Below are 20,213 nucleotides of genomic sequence, written 5' to 3' on the forward strand. Positions count from 1 at the left end.
ATTTTTAGTGGAGCCACCCAGAGTGGCTGGGGCAACCCAGTCAGATGGGTGGCATATAAATAATAATAAAATTATTATTATTATTAAGAACACAGATTGTTTCAGTCCTTGTTAGCTTCACTGCCCTCCCTCCCCTCCTCACACGGCCTTTCACCTTTTCAATAGCTACTGCTCATACGTTAGGTCAGCATTCCCCAACCTTGTGCTCTCCAGATGTTTTGAACTGAAAGCCCCATCAGTCCCAGATAGGCTGGCTTGCTGTCCAAAACATCTGGAGGGCAACAGGCTGGGGAAAGGTGTTAGGTGATAACTTGTTTGCTACTTGTGCTCTCGCCACCTAACAAAACGTAGCCTCGCCACCAATATTTGCACATTGCTCTCTCACCACCCTGCTCCCAGATCACCATTTAGGTCTTAAGTGCCTCTTTCCCAAACCTGTTTGCTCATGTACAGCCCAGTGCATTGCATGGGGCCCTGGGGATCCTTTCCAACTCTACATTTATATGACTCTACTATATGCATGGCTGGAATAAAACCACATTTTAAAGATGTGTATGGTTTTGCAAGCAGCAAAACAGACCCGTCTTTTAACAGTTGAAATAGAAAAGTTTATTTGGGGACCTGTAAACATCCCCTACCAAAAAAAAAATTCAGAAAACTTGTGAGACACAATGGCAAATCCGTCCTATGTTAGAAGGTGCATTTGAACCCAAGACAAAAGTTAACCCCACAATTCTTCAGCTATGCAGGCAAAGAACACAGACTTAAACCCACACATTTTTACCCTCCCAACACCAAGAAAGCACATGAACTCCCTCCCCACCCTGTCCCTCCCCTCCCAAGCTGCAAGTAGACATCTGCGTTTGGTCCTCCCCACTCGGTTGGAAGCAAGAGTTTGTTTGCTTGTTTTGAAGGGGTTGGGGGGATGGAAGAGGAAGACGACACACCATCAAACCATCATCAGCTTGGTTTCAAGGGGGAAAAATGGGCCTAAAAGCATGCAGGAGGCTCAAGACTATGAAACGTTTCGTCACATTTCCAGCACCACATTCCAACAACAAAATCGATCCAATGACACGCTCCGGGAGGCTCTCCCCTTGAAAGAGATCCGTCTGAAGGAAAAGCAACCTTGGGACGTGGGGGCGGCAACAGTTCCATCTGAAGACACAAAACACTATTCACTTGACACGGATGTCAGCTGTGCGGAAAGACGTGTGCAAGAGGAGACCGTGAGCAGACGTGGAACCGGGCAGGTCTGCTGCAGAGACCCAAGGATCCCTTCCAGTGATACAGTCATCCACACGCGCACACACACACACACACACCATGAGTGTGAGAAGCTTACACAGCTTTCCGATGATACTCCGGAGGTGCAACTTCATAGTCGCTCGCACTGAACAGCGTGGAAGAGTTCTTTGCTAGGTACCTGCAGACGGGGAAGGAAGGGGAAGGCAACAGGCTTGAATCTCACGTGGAAGCCAAGTATATACATACATATATATATATATATAGAGAGAGAGAGAGAGAGTTTTGATATCTGCCCCACCCAGTCTTTGGAAGCCTTATAAGAAGCTGTGAAACAGAGGAGCTTCTAGGACCAAGGTGAAACTGTCAAACTCCCTTGTTATTTTTGTTGTTAGGTGTTATTAATGTAATATTATTACAGTACTGAAATGTTGTTTTGCATGTTGTTATATTTACTGTTGTGAGAAAGCGGCATACAAATACCATATTTTCCCGTGTATAAGACGATGCTTTTTGCTTAAAAAAATAAAAGGCAAAAATTGGGTGTCGTCTTATACACGGATAGTGAATGCGGGGGGGGGGGGGATGTGCAATTAATGGCAGCAGCAAGCAGGAGATTGGCAGCGGCGATTGGGCGGGTGATTGGTGACTGCGGCAAGGCCTGCTGGCGATTGGCTGTGGCGACTGGGCAGGTGATTGGCGGTTGCGGCAAGTGGGCGGGTGGGCTGTTGGTGGCAGCGAACAGGCAGACAATTGGCGGCTGCGGCAAGGTGTGTGTGATTTGCAGTGGCTGTGGGAAGCGATTGGCAGTGGCGGACAGGCGGGTGAGCAATTGGTGGAAGTGACCTCCCCCACCCCCCCCAAAAAGCTAAAAAACTTAATTTCTTAATTTTGGGTTAAAAAAAATGGGGGGCGTCTTATAAATGATGGCAGACGGATGGGTTTGGGGAGAGGATGTTGCAAAAGAGTCAAGCTGTCTGAAGAAGTGTGAAGAAACCTCCTGACACTGATAGATGTTTGTTTGGCCCTGTTCCTCCTCAGTTCTTGTTGTGGATGTTACTTTTGCTCTGTCCCATAAGGCCATTGCTTAGTCATCACCCGACTGTAACGCTCTACACATGTGTAAAGCTAAAGCGAGGGAATGCCTCTACATAAGCCTGTTTAATTTATGGGCCTGTGGACTCCACTGCTGTGTTGTTCTGACCAAGCCATCTCAGACATCACAACTGGGTGTGGTTGATTTTAGAAAATCCACAACAGTGTCCAATCTTGGTCTTATTGTGTTAGCTCGGCATTGCAAGGAATGTGGAGACAGGCATACAAAGCCAGCTCACAGCTCCATCACATGTTTCCCCTCAGCCCCACAAGCCCTCCTCTTGCACTATTTTGTAGAACTAGGACAGAAAGCCAGAACACCCCTGGGTTGTGCCTTTAAGCAAGGAGGAAAGGGAAGCTCAACTGCTCACCCAGGCAGACAGAAACCTCTGCACCTACACAGGTACCACTTCAAACTAACTCACACAGAAATCTAGCATGTCAGAGAGAAGGATGCTGGCATCACCTCCTCTCCAAAAACGTTGTTTTTTCATATTCAATTATCTCTTTTCCTTCCTTGTGGGAGGAAACATTTCCACCTGCCCATATGAAGTGGCAGAGTTATGTTCCGACTTTAGATAGAAGCAGAGCAAATCCTAGCCAGTATGTTAATGTGCCAGATTAGGATCTGGGAGACCAGAGTTCAAATTCCCACTCAACCATGAAGCTCACTGGGTGACCTTGGGCTGGTCACTTACTCTCAGCCTAACCTACCTCACAGGGTTGTTGTCAGTATAAAATGGGAAGCATGAGAACTATGCAAGCACCATGAGCTCCTTGGAGGGCAGGTGTGATACAAACATAATAAACTAAACTAAACTAAACTAAACTAAACTAAACTAAACTAAACTAAACTAAACTAAACTAAATTAAATTAAATTTAGAAATTCCCAAATGGCTCACTGCCTGTTGCAGCAAAAACAAGGGGGCTTGTGGCACTTAGAAGGATTTGAATTGGATTCAGAAGCTCTGCAAGGGGGCAGATTGTGTTAGCGGCAAAAGTTTGTGGCACAGCAGTAGACTAGGTCAGATCACTAGGGTGGATCCTTTGAGATTTGGCCCATTAAGGGCTTGCTGTATCTATGCCGCTTCTCAAAAGCCTGAAAAAAATGCCACACTTCTCTAAGGAAATCCATGGAACTAAGAGACCACGGAAGAGGATTTCTAATCCTGTCCCATCATCCATCAACATTTCAGCTTGCCAAGAGATAAAAGCACAGTTCTTTGTATCACGCTAGAAGGAAGAAGAGCCCTGGAGGTGCCCACAACCCCCCATATGCAAAAATCTTTGCATGAAACACAAGCTCTCATAAAGACCAAGGTGCCTCTCTCAACTCGGCAGATATCAAACGCGATCCATTGTACATACTTTAGAAAATCGTGCAAGTAGTTCAACAGCAAGGCCAGACTCTTCTCGTCCAAGGGCGTGTAAGCGAGCATGGCTCCGATCCGGACTGTTCAGATGGTAATTTAAGGACAAGGGAGAAGACAACGTTAAGGGAAGCATTTGCACAATTCATAAAATTCACCCGCTCTATTTCCAGTTGAGTTGTCCAGCCATCACATCATACAGGTCATGACTGCAGCTGCCTTTTGAAAGTGACACATTAGTGATCCTAAGGCAGAGATGAAGTTTCAGGGATGCCTGGAAAGCCTCCTGGGTCAGAAACAAGTGAGGAAGCATTTTGGAACACAGGGAAGAGTGGCACTGAGGGGAACTGAGGGTTATGAAAGGTCCACTTAGTAGGTGCTGCTAACTCCCAATATAGCCTGGGCAGTTTTGTCTAGCACAGTGGCTGGTACCACCCTCCGGGGGTGGCGACATTATCTAGAGGGGTGCTTAAGAGGCAAGGGGGTGCTGGAGGTGTAATGGCTGTCAAGCTTTGAAAAGCTGGTCTCAGTGGATCATGTTCATTCATTTAGTTGAATTAAACTAAATAGTTTCAATTGGATATTGAAAAAATACACAGTCACTGTTTAAAATTTGTGTTATCTTCCTTAGTGGGTCTTGCAAACTGCTATCCTGAGCAATGCTTTTTATAGGGCAGGGGGCACTGGGGGTGAGTTTATGGAACCAAGGGGGCAGCAGCTCCCCAAAGTCTGAGAACCACTGGTCTAATAGAATGATGAACCAGGATGGGTACCTTGCTGAATATTCTGCAACTCATCCTACACTGCCCACAGTACTAGAAATGATTAAAGGCAGCAAAGGTATTTCGTATCTTAGGGCTAGAGGCTTCCACCCAAAGGAGAGCAGTGCAGCTCCCAAGGCCTCATTTATGGGGAAATCACACCACATGCTCACTCACATGAACTTCTGCAATGATGCCACCCTACACCCTGGGCCTCCAATAGCTCTTTCTGTTCAACTCTCAATTTTCCCCAACATAATTCTTATGTCTGTTATAATTTCCCCCCTGATTCAATAAATTGCTTTGTGCAGCTTTCCGATGGGTTCAAAAAGAACATGAATAGTGCACCTGTGAAGGAACAGGACATGCATACGGGAAAGAGACTGCCTCGTTTGTCAGCTAAGAAGCGGCTTCCACGGACATTTAAAAGAACAGCCTCCTCATAAAAGTGCATTGTAAAATGTGGCTGCTCCAAACGTTTCAAACTACAGCTCCCAGAAACCTCAGGCACATGGCTGTGCTCCCATCAGGTCTCAGCATGCTGGCCGGGACTGGTGGGAGTCGCAGTCCAAAGCAACGGTTATCAGGTTGGGAAAAGCCTTTTGTGTCCCACAAACTATGTACATACCAAACAGCCGCAGGAGGTGGGGAGCTCCGTACACCTGTGACATTGGTGCATCAGGGTGGTCCGCTAAGATTTCTGCGTACTGCGGCCTCTCAAATTTATAGAGCAGCTGAGTGCCCAGCATGACGTTGAAGTACTCTTTGATGCCTGCCACGACTTCGTTAACAGCATATTCTCTGGTGCACAGCAAGAAAAATGCAGGGTCAGCAAAAGCCAGAACAAGAATTTGTTATTAATTATTATTATTTCATTTATACCCCGCCCATCTCTCCGGGCGGCATATATAAAAACACAATAAAACATCAAACATTAAAAACTTCCCAATACAGGGCTGCCTTCAGATGTCTTCTAAAAGTTGTGTAGTTCTTTATCTCATTGACATCTGAAGGGAGGGCGTTCCACGGGGGGTGGAAATGGACAAGGCCAACAAACCCTCCTGCTCTGGGAATTCTAGTTGTCACCTCATTTCCTGCTGACCTCCATCTGTGCACATCTGCAGTGTGTTCTCAGCAGCTGGGAACCTCCAATTCCCACCATCCCTGGCTGTGCTGGCAGCTGAAGCCTAACAACATCTGGAGGGCCACAGATATTCTCCACCCCCTGGTGTTATCTGCTCTGCTCCCAGGCTGGCTTTTGCATAAGAACATAAGAAAAGCCTGCTGTTCCCCAGCATCCTGTTCTCACAGTGGCCAACCAGATGCCTGTGGGAAAGAAGGTAAAGACCTTCGGGCATGGACATCATCCCATCCCCTTTTGTGCGTATCAGAAGCCTATCTTAGCAATAAGCAGTTTGTGGGGGAAATGTGTAAGTGCATGCATAAAATAATGAGCCTGCATGCAGGGCTATTGCTTTTTTAAAAAATTAAAAAGAGCACCTAGAATTTTTTTTTGACACTGCACAAATTATCTTTTCTCACGGTAGGGGGCTTCAACACCCCTAACGAAGCTGCCTTGACCGGCACAGCCTCCTGGCCTTCACGGCAACCTTGAAACTGGGCAGTCACATTCTGGACTAACTTTTTTGCACAAAGCAGAATTCTGGTGACACTGTGATTGGCGTATTACAACACTTTTGCTATGACTGGGCTATTGCCAGATCAAGGCTGGGTTGGATCCAGTCGCCCTCTTCAGCACGGCAGAGAGAGCTTGTTCGGATGGCCTCAGAGTGTTACAAATTCTGTTGTGTCCCGGAATGTTTCAGGATATTACAGTGGGGTAAACTCTATAAAATCCCTTTGTGGATAAATGGAGTCAGGCGTTCAATGGGTCAATTGACCAGGGTCGCTTCCTGGCACCCTCTTCCTCCAGGTTCACACAAAGCAAGCCCCCAAATACTTCACCTGAAACAGGGCTGGTGGAGAAGAGAACTACTGAATTGGGTTGTAAGATTACTTGAGGCATGGCTGCAAAAAACACCAAACCCTCATGCTGAATTTGAGCCAACCTTCCTGCAGGACTGGAAGGGGGTATTCAAGATAGAACAAGGAAAAGAAATATAAACACACTAAGCTGCTTTTAACAGCTGTGCAGCACATACATGTCTCATGCAGATAGAGCCAGTGCGGCAAAACGGTTGGGTATCAAACTAGGACCTAGAATCATAGAATCATAGAATCATAGAGTTGGAAGAGACCACAAGGGCCATCGAGTCCAACCCCCTGCCAAGCAGGAAACACCATCAGAGCACCTGAAAGAGCAGGGTTTGAATCCCCCACTCAGACATGAAGCTACCAGGGTGCCCTTGAGCCAGCCACAAGGTTGTTGTGGGAATTAAATGGCGGGGGGGGGCAGCAAGTAGAACCATATATACCACCTTGGGCTCCTTGGAAGAAAAGAGGGTACAGTGGTACCTCGCAAGACGAATGCCTCGTAAGACGAAAAACTCGCAAGACGAAAGAGTTTTTCGTTTTTTGAGTTGCTTCGCAAGATGAATTTCCCTATGGGCTTGCTTCGCAAGACGAAAACATCTTGCGAGTTTGTTTCCTTTTTCTTAAAACCGTTAATACCCAGGGAATCCATGCTTCGCAAGACGAAAAATTCGCAAGACGACAAAACTCGCAGAACAAATTAATTTCGTCTTGTGAGGTACCACTGTATACAAATGTAATAAATAAACAAACAGAGAGAGTTTGAGGTCAGCCTCCTCATATCAAAGGACCAATACTTTTGGTTAGAGATACTCCACAATGGGCCCTTCTGATGCACCCCACCACCACCCCTCCTCACTTGTTATCAGTGTTCCCTCGCGACTTCTTGTAGTTTGCGTAGTCCTCCAAAATGGAGTCAACGTTCTTCTTGGCAGGAAGGTAGAAGAGCTACGGAAGAAAGCGAGAGGCGCCTAAGCCAGAACAAAAAAGACTGGAGACAGGAGAGAGGTGCAACTCCATGGAACCTCTTCTTTCAAATTGGAAGAAACTTCCACCTCCTTTGCAATCACAACACGTCAAGGCTGAAAGTAGCTAACTAGCCTACAAGGGAAAACCCCACTACGGTCTTTAGAAGTATAATCTGCAGGAGCCATCAAGGGCCACCAGGTTTTCCAAGTGCCTTCCCGCAACCCGCTGCCTGGGACCTTGTAAGGCAAAGATGCTTCTTACATAGCTGCCAACGTTTCCCTTTTTAAAAGGGAAATTCCCTTTTTCCGAATAGGATTCCTCGCAAGCAACGGGAAAAGCTGACAGCTATGCTTCTTAAGTATTCTTGCCTTCTCTTAATATTTCTGTAGGGAATGTTCTTTGCCTTTTTGGAAGGTACATGGATGTGTTTAGTTTGTAATACTGCTGAAACATTTTGAAATTCTATCAATTGTACTTACATTATTGTATTTTTATGTGTTGCATTAGTCTTGGGAGCCTTTTTGGCTGAAAGGCGACTTACAAACAAATAGTAATATCACATTATGTAACAACCAACTCAGGTTACTGCAGGTGCTTAAAAATAAGCAGTCCATTTAGTAACACAATTTCAGAGTTACCTGCTTTTGCCGGGTGATCAAATCCCAGTCATCCACAAGCCACGGTTTCAGCTCCTCGGGTATTTTTACCTTGACTTCAACCCTGTTCATAAAAGTCTCCTCCTGAAGAATAAAAGACACAAGTCCTGCATTCGGATACTGGCACCAAGCAAAGCACATTGTTGTGTATTGGGGCTCAGAAAATGAGGCAAAAGAACAGAAAAGGGCATTTATTTATTATTATTTTACAGTGTATCAGTGAATTTAACAATATTACATCTCTGTATTCAGAAATGTCCTCACTAGCAAGATCCAACGAACTGAGAACAGACCTTGGCACTGTGACGTCAGGACACAACCATTCAGAAGCCTGCGCAAGGAAGAAAACCTCAGTTGTCTATTGCCAGCCCTATAGGGAGGGCTGCCAAGTGTTTCTTGTGGTTCCATGAAGACACTTACAAAGTTTCAAGGAGCCGCAAAATATGTTCATTGCCACTCGATACAAGCATTCATATATTCCCACAAGCTGCTTTTCTTATTTGTTTCATAAATTTATACACTTCTTGATTGTAAAAAAGAAAAGAAACCACGTATCAAAGCAGTTTACAAAAATATAAAACGATCAAGAAAAATTAGCAGCAATAATTTAAGACTTTTGAAAAGTGTAAATAACAATTGACTAAAATCAGATTAAAATTCACACCAGCATTCAACTTATCTGTGTAGGTTTGTCTAAGCAAAAATGTTTTTAACGCGCGTTGAAACAGTACAGTGAAGGCACCAGCCTAGTGGCAATTCGCAGGGAGTTCCAAAGTGTAAGTCATGCCGCACTAAAAGAGTTTTTACAAATGTGGAACATGTATTACGTGGCACCTGTAACAGCAGCAGTTCCACTGATCGAAGCAGTAAATTGGGCGTATATGGTGTATGGAGATATTGCTGGTAAATTGGTCCCAAGTTGTTAAGGGCTTTGAATACTAACACCTTGAACTTGGCCTGGTAGTAAATTGGCAACCAGTGCAGATCTCTGAGCACAGGTGTTATATGCAGACAAAGCCTCACTCATGTCAGCAATCGTGCTGCAGCATTCTGCACTATTTGCAGCTTCCAGATCAAGGGCAAAATAAATCCCACGCAGAGTGACTTGTAGTAATCCAATACTGAAGTAAGGGATTTGAAAAAAAAATATTATTGCCATCTATCCCCCTTCCTTGTGAAGTTGCCCAAAGGCTGAGATGGATCCAAAACATCTTGGACATTCTTTGCTTTTTAAGACTTGCAAACTGTTATAACTGTGTAATGACTGCAACCCAACAAGGGGAACTCTACCTAGAGTCCCAGAAAGTCCAAAATACTTACACTTTCAACAGTGGGATCTACACGAGCCCTTTTCTTCCTGGGAGGCTGAGGGTTTTCATTAGTGCTGCTGCCTTCACCGATTCCAGGAGCTACACAAACAGGCAAGGGAATCACTGTTGTGGTTTTAGCTAAACGTTTTACACAGGTGGCAGTTCACTCACAACACACACTCGCGGGAGGAGTCTACTGGACAGAACTAGAAATCAGGCACACACACACTGCACCCCAATGTTGTGGCAGCCCCTTTAAAATAGTCGCTGGGATCCCGGATGCAAACCCCATTTTTTAAGTTGCTCAGCATTGCTAAGAACTGCTTCGGGGGTAGCTCCAATGTCTTGAGTTAACTAAACTGATTACAAACTTTTTGATTGACTTAAAGATGCATCCAATTGATTGGGAAATGCTTTTTAAGAAGTGTTACATTAAAACTTTTAATACTAGCAGGCACTAAAAAAGACTTTCCCTCTCTTATGTATGAGGGAAGACCCCTGCTTCAAGAAAACCTTTTTTTCAAAAAATAAATAAAAAATAATAAAGTAACTATTCTTTCATTCAGGGCAGGCCATATTCAAAAGTCTAGACATGCAGATTTAATCTGGTAGCTGATCAAAACTCAACTAAGACTTCTAGGGCTGCCACCTGATTAGAGTAGTTTTTATCGCTCAATGCAATTAACTGCTTTTTTCTCCTTCCCCTTTTATTTTTCTTTAAGATACCAATATAAAAAATTTTCAAGTTCTAGCAGGATGTGCATTATAGTAGGGCTGCCTTTTAACGCTTGTTCGTATTTATGTAGAGTGGGCAGCTTTGAATAAACTACTGCATCAAAATAACAACAGCAGATTTAAAAACTGCCTCCAAGTAACTAATTGAAAGTACTGCTGCTGTTGCTCCCGGATTCTAGGAGCTTCGATTTTGGAGCCAACACACTGGGAGGGCCATCTTTTCCTTAACCCTTTTTGCTCTTACAAAAGTAAGGTGGGGCCGGGGGAGAAATGTTGGCGAAACATTGAAAATCTAGAATAACGTCATGCTAGATAAGAGTGGGCAACTCAAAAGAGGTGCTCTTACTTTTCTGTTTGTTCTTTTTGGTCTTCCTGCCAAAGGGAAAAGAGACACTGTTATTGCACATGCAAAGCAAGTATAACACCAGCATTTTTTTAAAAAAAAAGTTCCTTCTTCTAAGCCCAGTCACTTGATCGGTAAGCGACTGACCAAGCCACAAAGCGAAAGGCCCAGGGTTGAAAGGAACGTCATCCATGCAGGATAATTCAAGGTGCTTAGGTCTAATACTGAAAGGACAGGATTTGACTTTTGTAGAAGCTGCTTTCCCAGCATTTGCTAAAATAAAGGAAAAGCTACGTGCTTTAAATTTTCCGCAAAGCTAGTATCCTTCCCCCGTGACCAGCCATACCTGCAGCTGCAAAGCACACCAGAAATGTACACTGCCTTTAAAAAAATAAGGTGTAGTAGCAGCCTCTTTCACCCCACCCTAATAGTTGGAAGCATGGCAGACCAGCCAACCACCTGCCTTCATGATTTATAAAAGCACAGCTGCAATTCTCATCAACATCTGAAAAGGTTAGATCACTGCAGTGTGTTACACATGGGGCTTCCTCTGAAGACAGTTCAGAGACCTCAGATAGCGCAGAATTCAGCAGCTAGGTAGCTCACTGGGGCAAGACAGACTGAGCATATAACTATAACCCTGGCCCAACTGCATTGCCTGCCAGTTAGTTTCTGGGCCCAATTCAAAGTGCTAGCTTGATCTATGAAGCCTTAAACAGCTCAGGACCACAATATCTCAAGGACCACCTCCACCCATAAGGACCAACCCAGATCTTGTGATCATCATCCAAGGCTCTTCTTTGGGTGCCTCCGCCACAAGAGGTCTGGAGGGTGGCAACAGGAGAACAGGCCTTTTCTGCGGTGTCTCCCTGTTTGTGAAATGCTCTCCCCATGGACGCCCGCCTGGCACCTTCATTACATACGTTTAGGCACCAGGCAAGAAAATTCCTCTTCTCCCAGGCCTTTCGCTAATTAAACAATCTATGGCCTTTTAAATTTGGTGGGCAGGGAGTCATTCTTTTGTTTGTTATAATAACATAATACTATGTTATGTATTTCCATGTTTTTATACTGTAAATCCTATGATCCTTGGATGAAGGGCGGTATATAAATTTAATAATAAGTGGAATATGCGTATGCAGCATCTGAAAATCAAATCCGGACATCATGAGTGACCGGAGGAAGTACAAAAAGGAGCGATCGACCAAGATGGTGGTGGTTTTTTATCATGAAGAACACCTTTGAGAAAGTCTGATGCATTAAGAACTGCATAAATCGTTATTCTACCAGCTATCTCCAGGGAGGATATTCCATTACAGTGGTACCTCAGTCTACGAACAGTCCTGTTAACAAACTATTCGGGCAACAAACTCCGCAAAACCGGAAGGAGGTGTTCCGGCTAGCAAACTTTGCCTTGGAAGACCAACAGTGGAAGGGCACCAGCGGCAGGAGGCCTCAGTAGGGAAAGCGCACCTCAGTTTAAGAACGCTTTGGTTTAAGAACAGACTTCCGTAACAAATTAAGTTCGCAGACCGAGGTACCACTGTAGTCACATAATATGCCTATACATCATTTTTCAGAGAGAGAGAAACTTATAAATCTACACAAAGCAAGGAAATCTGGATTTCAGGATGAAGATCCTGGCGTGACAATCCATCCTTAACTCACCGCGTCGATATTGCAGGGGTCTCCAAACCGCAAACTGTATGCGCTCCATCTCGTCTGAAAAATCTAGGCACAATGGGGGTTGAGTTAAGGAGAGAGTGTCAGACCCGACACATGGAACCTTTAAGAGAATGCACTTCAGTTCAGCTGGAAAAGGCAAGACAGCTTTTAGAGGAAGTTAAAGCCCCATTCAACAAGTGTCTGGACGGTGGGAAGCCTACATCTTCCTCCTACCTTGAATGCTATTTTGTCATATCTGGGCTCTGTTATGTACACTATTCATCCATCCATGGAAGCAACACAAGGTTGAGCCCAGGCTTACGCAGATCATTGGTGTTATTTTCTCAGAGGACACTCGGAGAAGCCAGCAGGGCCCCCTCCCCTGATGGACAAGGCTAGTTTCCTTCAAAAAGCTATCTGCACATCTCACCACCTGCTCACTTAAGACTGCTCAACACTAAGTGAAAGAGCTGGGCTCAAAAACTCCTGCAATATTGCAGAAGCCATGACTGCCTAAGGAACGCCTATTGGACCATTCAAAGCCCAGCCTCTTGGAAATGGTGGCAAGCTCGTTTCCCATCACGGTTCTTCATTGGAAGGCAGCTTCCTCAGCACTAAAGTTACATTTCCCAAAGCAACATTCCACATGTACCAACAGTACAGTTTTAAGCTTTGGAAATATGCTTGCTAAGATCTTCAAGGCCAAAAGATGGTGAAGGAAAGCCTTTAAAAGAAAAAAGAATAAAACAGACAAAATAGTTTCTTACACTTCAACATTTTTCTGCTGGAGTCCGGACGTTTTTTTCCCTGGTGCGGCCCCTCTCATCTTTCCTTCTGCATACTGTTCCCTTTGAAAAAAAAGAGTCATCAAAACAGGACTTAATTAGAGGCATCTCTATGCCTCTATAGCCACAGCTGAGCACCTTCACCATCACATCAAGAAACCTTGAGAAGAGGAAAGGAATTTGAAAAGGATCCCAATGTACCAGTTGAAGACGAATGCTTTAGAGCAGCCTTCCGCAAACTGCTGTCTTCCAGATGTTCTTATTCTGCTGCTCTGAGACTTCTTTTGTAAAAATGAACTCAGAAATGTAATGTTTTGGACTACAATTCCAATCAGTCTCCACCAGCCCATCTGAAGGGCAACAGGTTGGTGAAGGCTGCTTTAGAGCAGTGTTCTTCAACCTTGGGCCCACAGATGTTTTTGGATTCCAACTCCCAGGCAGCAAGGTTGAAGAACACTGTGCTAGAGAATCCATGAGAGCAAAATGCCACCACCCTGGGAACCCTGGTGGGTAAGAAATATGCTAAATAAATATGCTAAATAAAAATATTTTATTTATCAATGCTAGGGGTAACCTTCAATACTCTTGTGGATAAACAGAAGTATCTCTGCAACAGAAGCCCTGCCTATCTTGCTGTTCTTAACTGCCAGTGCAACCAGTTAAAATGTAACATTGGGAATGTCCCTAAGTATTGCACTGAAACTGTGGCATCCTGGTCTGTTTCTCTTGGCCTGACAGTGCCAATGCTGCAATTTTTTCCAACAGTGTTATATGTTTATATCTACCCGCAGAGAATGTGAGCTCCATCCAGTACGTAGTTCATGACAACACAGAAGGCATTTCATAGTGCATGTTTAAAGCAATTTGGGGGTAAGTAGATTATAGCTCCAAAGAGCTCTCCTGCTTGAGCAATGAGAGAGAAGGGCACCTTCTCCCATACTAGGTGAAGTGAGTTCTACAAAATTCACACACACATAAAATCCATATAATACATATTCAGGCTGCAGGGGAGAGACTGTGCTGAACCCTCAAGGGGCTGCCTTTCCCATTTGTCCTGCCCTCCGCACCTCAGCCTGCAAGGAGAAGCAGCTCCCCAAGAATTTACTGCTGCTCTCTCTGCTGTCTTTGGGGGCACACCCCTTTCCCTTTTGGCAGAGGCAATAACGTATTCATCTTTTAATCTTTTAAAAAGGTTTGCTGTTTTAAGTTTGTGTTACATTGCAAAGGCCAAAGGTTCCCCACACCTTTCTTACACAAGAATACAGAGACCCCTGTAAAAAAACCCAAACACTTAATAATAATAATAATAATAATAATAATAATAATAATAATAATTTATTATTTATACTCCGCCCACTCTGGGCGGCTCCCAATCAAGTATTAAAAACAATACAGCGTTAAATATTAAAAACTTCCCTGAACAGGGCTGCCTTCAGATGTCTTTTTATACACTTATTATACACTGGCCTGGCTTAGTTCCTCCATTACTAGGTAATACTCACTGATTGGCCTTTTGAAGTTCTTTCTGCTTTTGCAGATTGGTGTCCACGTATTTGAGCACTCTGCTTTCTGGAACCCATTCATCCCAGCTGCAAGGCAAGGGAAGAGTTTTCAGGGGCTACGTAACAAGAAGCCCACTGCCTAGCTGTTAATTCAGTGGCTTCACAGAAAACCAATGAACTTTATCCATTTATTAAAAAAAATTTATAGACAGCTATTTATAAAAACTTTGCTTTTCCGACTTGCAGCCCTGCCTAACACAGGGTTACAGGCACAAGCGTGTGGATTTCTCCTAAGTTTCGGAATCCAGGTATTCAATCAATTCCTGTAGAAGAAAGAATCATTGTACTAGCTGTTGTTGTTTTCATTAAGAAGCACTTTAAAGTTAGCTGAAAACTACATTCCTGGAGAAAGTTCGGGAACGCCTTCTGATTGGGCGACAGGATTATGACCTCATGGCTTACCATCCCCAGCTATTACTGATCAATTTGCAGCTTATTCTGTGGGGTTTTTCACATACACACCCACAGGCTTTTTCAACTGCTTTGCTGCCACCGATCAGGCCACCGAAACCTGCCAAGACTTCCACTGTGCCTCTCCTGCCCAATCCGTTGCCACTTCTTGCAGGCCACAAAAACCTTGCTTTGGCACAGCAGGCCTTTTGAGGCAGGCACAGGCTTTACTTTAGTGGGAGCTTAGAGAGGGAGGACACGTAAGTTACTCCCTTTCTCCACAACCACCTTGGGAGTGTGTGTGGAGTGGCTGAGAATAGATAGCAGATAGCAGCCTTCAGGGAGGACTGTTAGATTTGAGTAAAAAGAGAGGGTGTAGTTGGATGCCTTGATTGTGGCCCACACTGCTGGGAGAGCACCACATGGGAGGAAAGCAGGAGGGTGCCCTGTAATCTGTGGGCAGATCAAGGCTCCTTTTTTGTATCAGCTTAAACCTGGCAGAGAGGAGAGAAGCCTTCAACTTAGAAAATTTCAGTTAATATTTCCATAGAATAACTAGTTAAACTTGGGGCACTACTTAAATTTAGACAGTGGTTTCTTTTTATTCCTTTTTCTCCTTTCTGGTAAATTATCAATGTCTGCAGCAGGAACCATAATCGCTACTTAGCATGTAATTTATCTTTTTCCTATACTGGTGCCACCCAAATGTTTAGAACTTTAGCTCCCGTCAGGCCCAGCCAGCACAATTGTGCTCCCACCAGCCCTAGCGTCATACAGTCATGTTGCCTGGGTTGATGGGAGTTGTAGTCTGAAACATCTGCAGGATGCCAGCATGGGGAAAGCAGATGTGAATGAATGCAATTATAGCTATGACACTGAAATTAGAGCCTTAGGAGAAATCCCCATTTCACATTCTGACTCACACCACCTGTAACTGTTTCTCCAGCAAGAGGTGAAGAGCAAAGAGCCTTCAATAATTCACAAAGCTGTGTTGCCTGGGTTTTTTTTTGCTCAAAAGCCTCATGATTGTGGCAGTGAGAAGACAAGGTTGACTTATGGGTTCAACACTATTATTATTTTACTAATCTTGAAACTTCTAGCACATCTGAGATCATTGCAATAAAATAATCAATACACAAAAATATAAACACATAAGAAAGCTAAACAAAATGTGTGTGTGTGTGTGAATAAAACAGATCAACTGAAGTAAAACTTAGAAAAATAAAATAGGCACCAAAAAGATACCAAAGCAGGTGCCAGATATTCCTCTCTGGGAAAAGCATTCTAAAGTCACCACCACAGAGAAGGCCCTTTCCCCTGAAACCACAATATGTCAGAAAAACCTAGAGAAGAGCCTCTTCTGCAGATCTCAATGTACTGGCAAGTATATGTGAACCCATGCAGTTTTCCAGGTATCCTGTCCTAAGCCATGATGGGTCTTAAAAATCAAAACCAGCACTTTGAGCTGGGCCCAGAAATAACTGACAGGGAGCTGGTCATGTTGGTGAAATGCTGGCATCACAACAGCTGTCCTCAGTTGCTCATCTAGAAGCCATATCCCTGAACTAACTGTAGTTACCAAAACACCTTCAGGAGAGCTACACACACAGTGTGTTTCGGCAGCCTAGCCCAAAGGATGACTGAGGACAGGCTGCCATCTGCTTTGGCTGGAAATACCAGGAGTGAAATCCTGCAAGGATGCTGCACATATTTTGTACTGTCCCAACTTTCTGACCTTAAACATTAGTTTAAGTTGCCAGAAAAATGAAGGAACTTTAACCATTGCTGTTCATTGTATATTAATTTTTTTGGTTTTAACAATGGTTTTGTTATGATGGTGGCTATTTGATTGCCATTGTCACAAGCCATCCTGTGCTCAATTTTGGAGAAAGAGTAGGATATATACCTCGTATCAAACACAGGGTTTTTTTGTTTTCTGTTATCGTTACTTAAAAATAAATACTCACTTCTTATTCCAACCACTGTAATGTATGAAGTATTTCACCTGTTTGTCCTTTATAGCAACCTTTACACACTAGAAGGAGGAAGAAGAAAGTCTGTCAACAACTTAGCAAGTCCACATGCAATTCAGAGACTTTTATGCCACTCTGGGCCAGATTAACAGTTCTTAGGCAGCCTACAGGGTATTTAATTGCCCCAGCCAAATCGGGTCCCTTGCTGTGGCAAGATGTTCTGGGAGTTTCCCAGCATGCAAAGTGCGAGCCCATCCTGCTCCTTGCAGCTGGGGACACGGTGGTTGCCCAGAGGGCACAATGTCCCCAGTCACTCGCCACACAGGCTGCCTCTCTTAGCATGAGGAATACGATACCATCAGTACTGCAGAAGGACTTCAAAAGGAAGGCAGGATGGAGCGGACCAGAGAAAGGGAGCCGGGCTGCTTGTGGCTGCTGTGTTTGCACAGGCTTGCTTCTGTGCGAGAATGCTGGCAGAGGAAAGCACGGTATGTGAATCAGGCCCTTTGGCTCTGGAGCCCCAGAGCAGGTTTTTTTTGTTTTGTTTTGTTTTGTACAGCGCACGCGTCCCCCACCACCACCCCTTAAATCCAGCACTGCCGTGGGTGGGTTAACGTCGTCTGCCACAGCAAACTACAGCCAACATACCTTTGCTTCGTAAAGAAGAGGTCCATGGAAACACAGCACCCGTTCACCTGTGAGAAAATTTCCATTTAGTAGGAAAAGCAGGCCTAGACGCACACACACCACACAAACACTGAATAATATAATCATCGCACTGAAATGAAGATGCAAGGATCCGTTAACGTTCATCTTACTATTTCAGCTCCTCGTAAGAGCTTGGGCCAAGGTAAGCAGAGCTGAACCGCCATTGTGCTCAAACTGGACTTCCCATCCACCAACCCAAATAAACACGCATGTTCAAAAGCTGGTGTTTCTGTTGACGAGTGCAGAAAGGGCTTCCAAGGCAACATATTTTTGCTTTCAAAGTTGAACGATAAGACACACAGAAAAATCAGAGGATTTTTCATCTGCGCCTTTGAAGCAATGCAACTTCCTCATCAGAGATTTGAGTTGCACAAGATGCCAACGCCACCCTCTGTGTGTGTGCGCGCACACATGGATGTCCTCATTTTCATGTTGAAATGCACAGAGTACCAAACCGTCAAGTAGCAATCTGCCTCCCTATAAGCTAAGAGGAAGACTTATTTGAGCATTGCTAATTAGGGGTGTCCAGACTCCAGGACCTACCACAGAGAATGCCAAAGGGGCTGATCCTGTCCCACACCAAAAGAGATTGCACAGGATGTCATATGCCCACCTGTGCTCAACCGACATGGGCTAGCAACTATTGTGCCAGGCCACGCGATGGAGCTCTGGTGCCCACAGGACAGGGTGAAAGCCTCTGAGCAGGATGAGGGCATTTGCAGGCAGAAAGAGGAGAGTCTGGCTGCAGCAGCTGGGCCAGCTGCCCAAAGGGGGTCCACTGCCTAGCCCACCACCCTCCTCTCACAGTGGCCAACCAGGTGCCCCTAGTAGGAAGCCTTGAAGGCAGTAGGACCCCCAACAGGGCAGAAGCAGCTCTCCCTGCCACAGGGACCCAGGAGCATCACTGCCTCCTACTGGGGGGGGGGCGGACATAGCCGTCGTGGCTAGTAGCCATTATGACGAGTAGCCATTATGACTAGTAGGCAATGAAAGACAAATTCAGGTGTGTGTTTGGCTCACTCTCCTCGGCCTGACCCAGCAACCAGGGTCTTCCTCAGAGGAAGGCTGAGCCGCAAGACGCAGACAGGGGAGGGGGGGGGGAAACACCCCCTACTGGCTCCTTCTCCCCCCTCCTGAGGAGTGGGGAGGGGGAGACAAAGAGAAGAACCCGAGGGGCCGTTTTGCTGCGGGGAAAACGGGCTCCTGTGCATGCACTGCCTGCCTGCCTGGGGTGGGGAGGGGGAGGCAGAGCGGCCGCCGCCGCCCCCCGCCCGGCTCTGGGCGCCCCCTCCTCTCCCTCTCCCCTGCCCTTCGCGGCTGGAGGTCCGTGGTTGGGGGTCTCCGGCAGGGCACCCCCTCCGTCCCCGGCTCGACCCTCCCTCCTGCCGCTGCTCACCCTCTTGGAATTTGGGTTTGGGGTCCTGCTTGGGCGCCATTTATAAGCGACTCCTCCGCCTCCCCCTCCCCGCGGGGGCTCCTCAGCTGCGTCGCCGCATTATGGCAAGAGGAGGGGAGCCTCCGCTACGGCGCATGCGTGCGCACGGGATCTCTCCACGCCTGGCTCTTCCTCCTCTCCCGGGGCATGCTGGGTTTTGTAGTCTTCGGCGGCGGCTCCTCCTGCTTCCCGTCTCGTCGCCGCTGCGCCTGCCTGCCTGTCACATGAGCTGCTAAAAGAAACCTCCTTCTTTTTAATTAACCAATGGGCGAAAGAGGCGCGCCCAACGTGGGGCTCGAACGCACGATCTTGGTATTAAGAGTCCCATGCTCTACCGACTGAGCTAGCCGGGCATTAGCACAAGTCCTGCCGCTTGGAATATTCCTGCCTGCAACCCCGGATGCTGCTGTCTGGCTTCAAGCATCTGGCAATGTTGGTCATCAGGCAGGTGCTGCTTTCACTGTTTTCAGCTTAAACATTTTTGCTTAGACATCCCTGTCCAGATGATCAGAAAGTTGATTCAAGTTTTAATCTACTCTTAGTCTATAGTCTATCGTCAGTCTCACTTTTAGAAAGTCTTAAATTGTTGTTGTTATTTTGTCTTAGTGATACTTGAATTGTTTTATCTTTTTTTTACCCCCACTGAGGATTTTGAATTTATTAATTTTTTTACAGTGAAGCAGTGTCTAAGTTTTATGAAATAAATAAAATCTCTGGAAGCTCTGGGGCCAGGATCTGGGAGAGGTTTCCCAACTGGCCAGCCAGGTACCCCACATAATCTTGGGGGGGGGGGAGTAGGGTCAGAGTTTATATAAATATGTCTATATTTGACAACAGGTTTAAACACAACATGTATTTTATTCATTTATTAAGGGTTGTATCCTATGCTAGTTCCACCTAGAATAGACCTCATTGTCGTTAGTGAACCTGACTCTCTTAGGTTCATTAATTTACTGGGTCTACTCTGGGCTAGTGCTGGCCACAACCCACAATTTCCTTTCCACACAACAACTGGAGCTGCCCACTCATCTGCCCCACCTTCCCACACCCCAGATTCAGGAGCAGGTGCACCAAAAGCCCTCTTCCTCCATCATTGGATCTGCCAGTCAAGAGAGGGGTTTGTTGGGACTGGGCTGAAAGACCAGCCTCAGAAAGCCCTACCCACAACTGCAGCCTTTCAATCATGCTTTAGCAGAGAGAGGGAGGTGGGGCCACCGG

General features: G+C 45.5%; 1 protein-coding gene across 4 annotated transcripts; it reads right to left on the bottom strand.

Annotated features, from left to right (window-relative positions):
* Nucleotides 1–585: 585 nt before the first annotated feature.
* MORF4L1 (mortality factor 4 like 1) lies at nt 586–19,112 on the bottom strand. 4 transcript variants are annotated; one of them, XM_083586939.1, is made up of 14 exons: nt 18,957–19,112; nt 17,501–17,547; nt 16,847–16,914; nt 14,430–14,516; nt 12,910–12,990; nt 12,146–12,208; nt 10,481–10,506; nt 9,410–9,498; nt 8,072–8,173; nt 7,324–7,412; nt 5,101–5,273; nt 3,710–3,794; nt 1,346–1,426; nt 586–1,198 (listed from the first exon to the last, which is right to left on the bottom strand). In XM_083586939.1, the coding sequence occupies exons 1-14, from the start codon at nt 18,994–18,996 to the stop codon at nt 1,195–1,197; spliced, it is 1,035 nt and encodes a 344-aa protein (XP_083443065.1). In that variant the 5' UTR covers nt 18,997–19,112; the 3' UTR covers nt 586–1,194. The 4 variants fall into 4 exon arrangements, with proteins under 4 accessions (XP_083443065.1, XP_083443064.1, XP_083443067.1 ...); XM_083586938.1 differs by having other exon boundaries at nt 586–1,426; XM_083586941.1 differs by lacking the exon at nt 17,501–17,547 and having other exon boundaries at nt 586–1,426; nt 18,957–19,104.
* Nucleotides 19,113–20,213: the final 1,101 nt, after the last annotated feature.

This window comes from Podarcis filfolensis (assembly GCF_964270895.1).
Source record: "Podarcis filfolensis genome assembly, chromosome: 14".
NCBI classification, from domain to species: Eukaryota; Metazoa; Chordata; class Lepidosauria; order Squamata; family Lacertidae; genus Podarcis; species Podarcis filfolensis.

What these genes read in the sequence shown, in the direction of transcription:
- MORF4L1 (XM_083586939.1), bottom strand. Translation starts at nt 18,996, where the DNA reads ATGGCGCCCAAGCAGGACCCCAAACCCAAATTCCAAGAGG. An exon ending in CGAGGGAACACTGATAACAA is followed by an intron (nt 5,274 to 7,323) that starts GTGAGGAGGGGT and finishes GCTGTGCACCAG; the next exon opens with AGAATATGCTGTTAACGAAG. An exon ending in CCACCTCCTGCGGCTGTTTG is followed by an intron (nt 3,795 to 5,100) that starts GTATGTACATAG and finishes CCATCTGAACAG; the next exon opens with TCCGGATCGGAGCCATGCTC.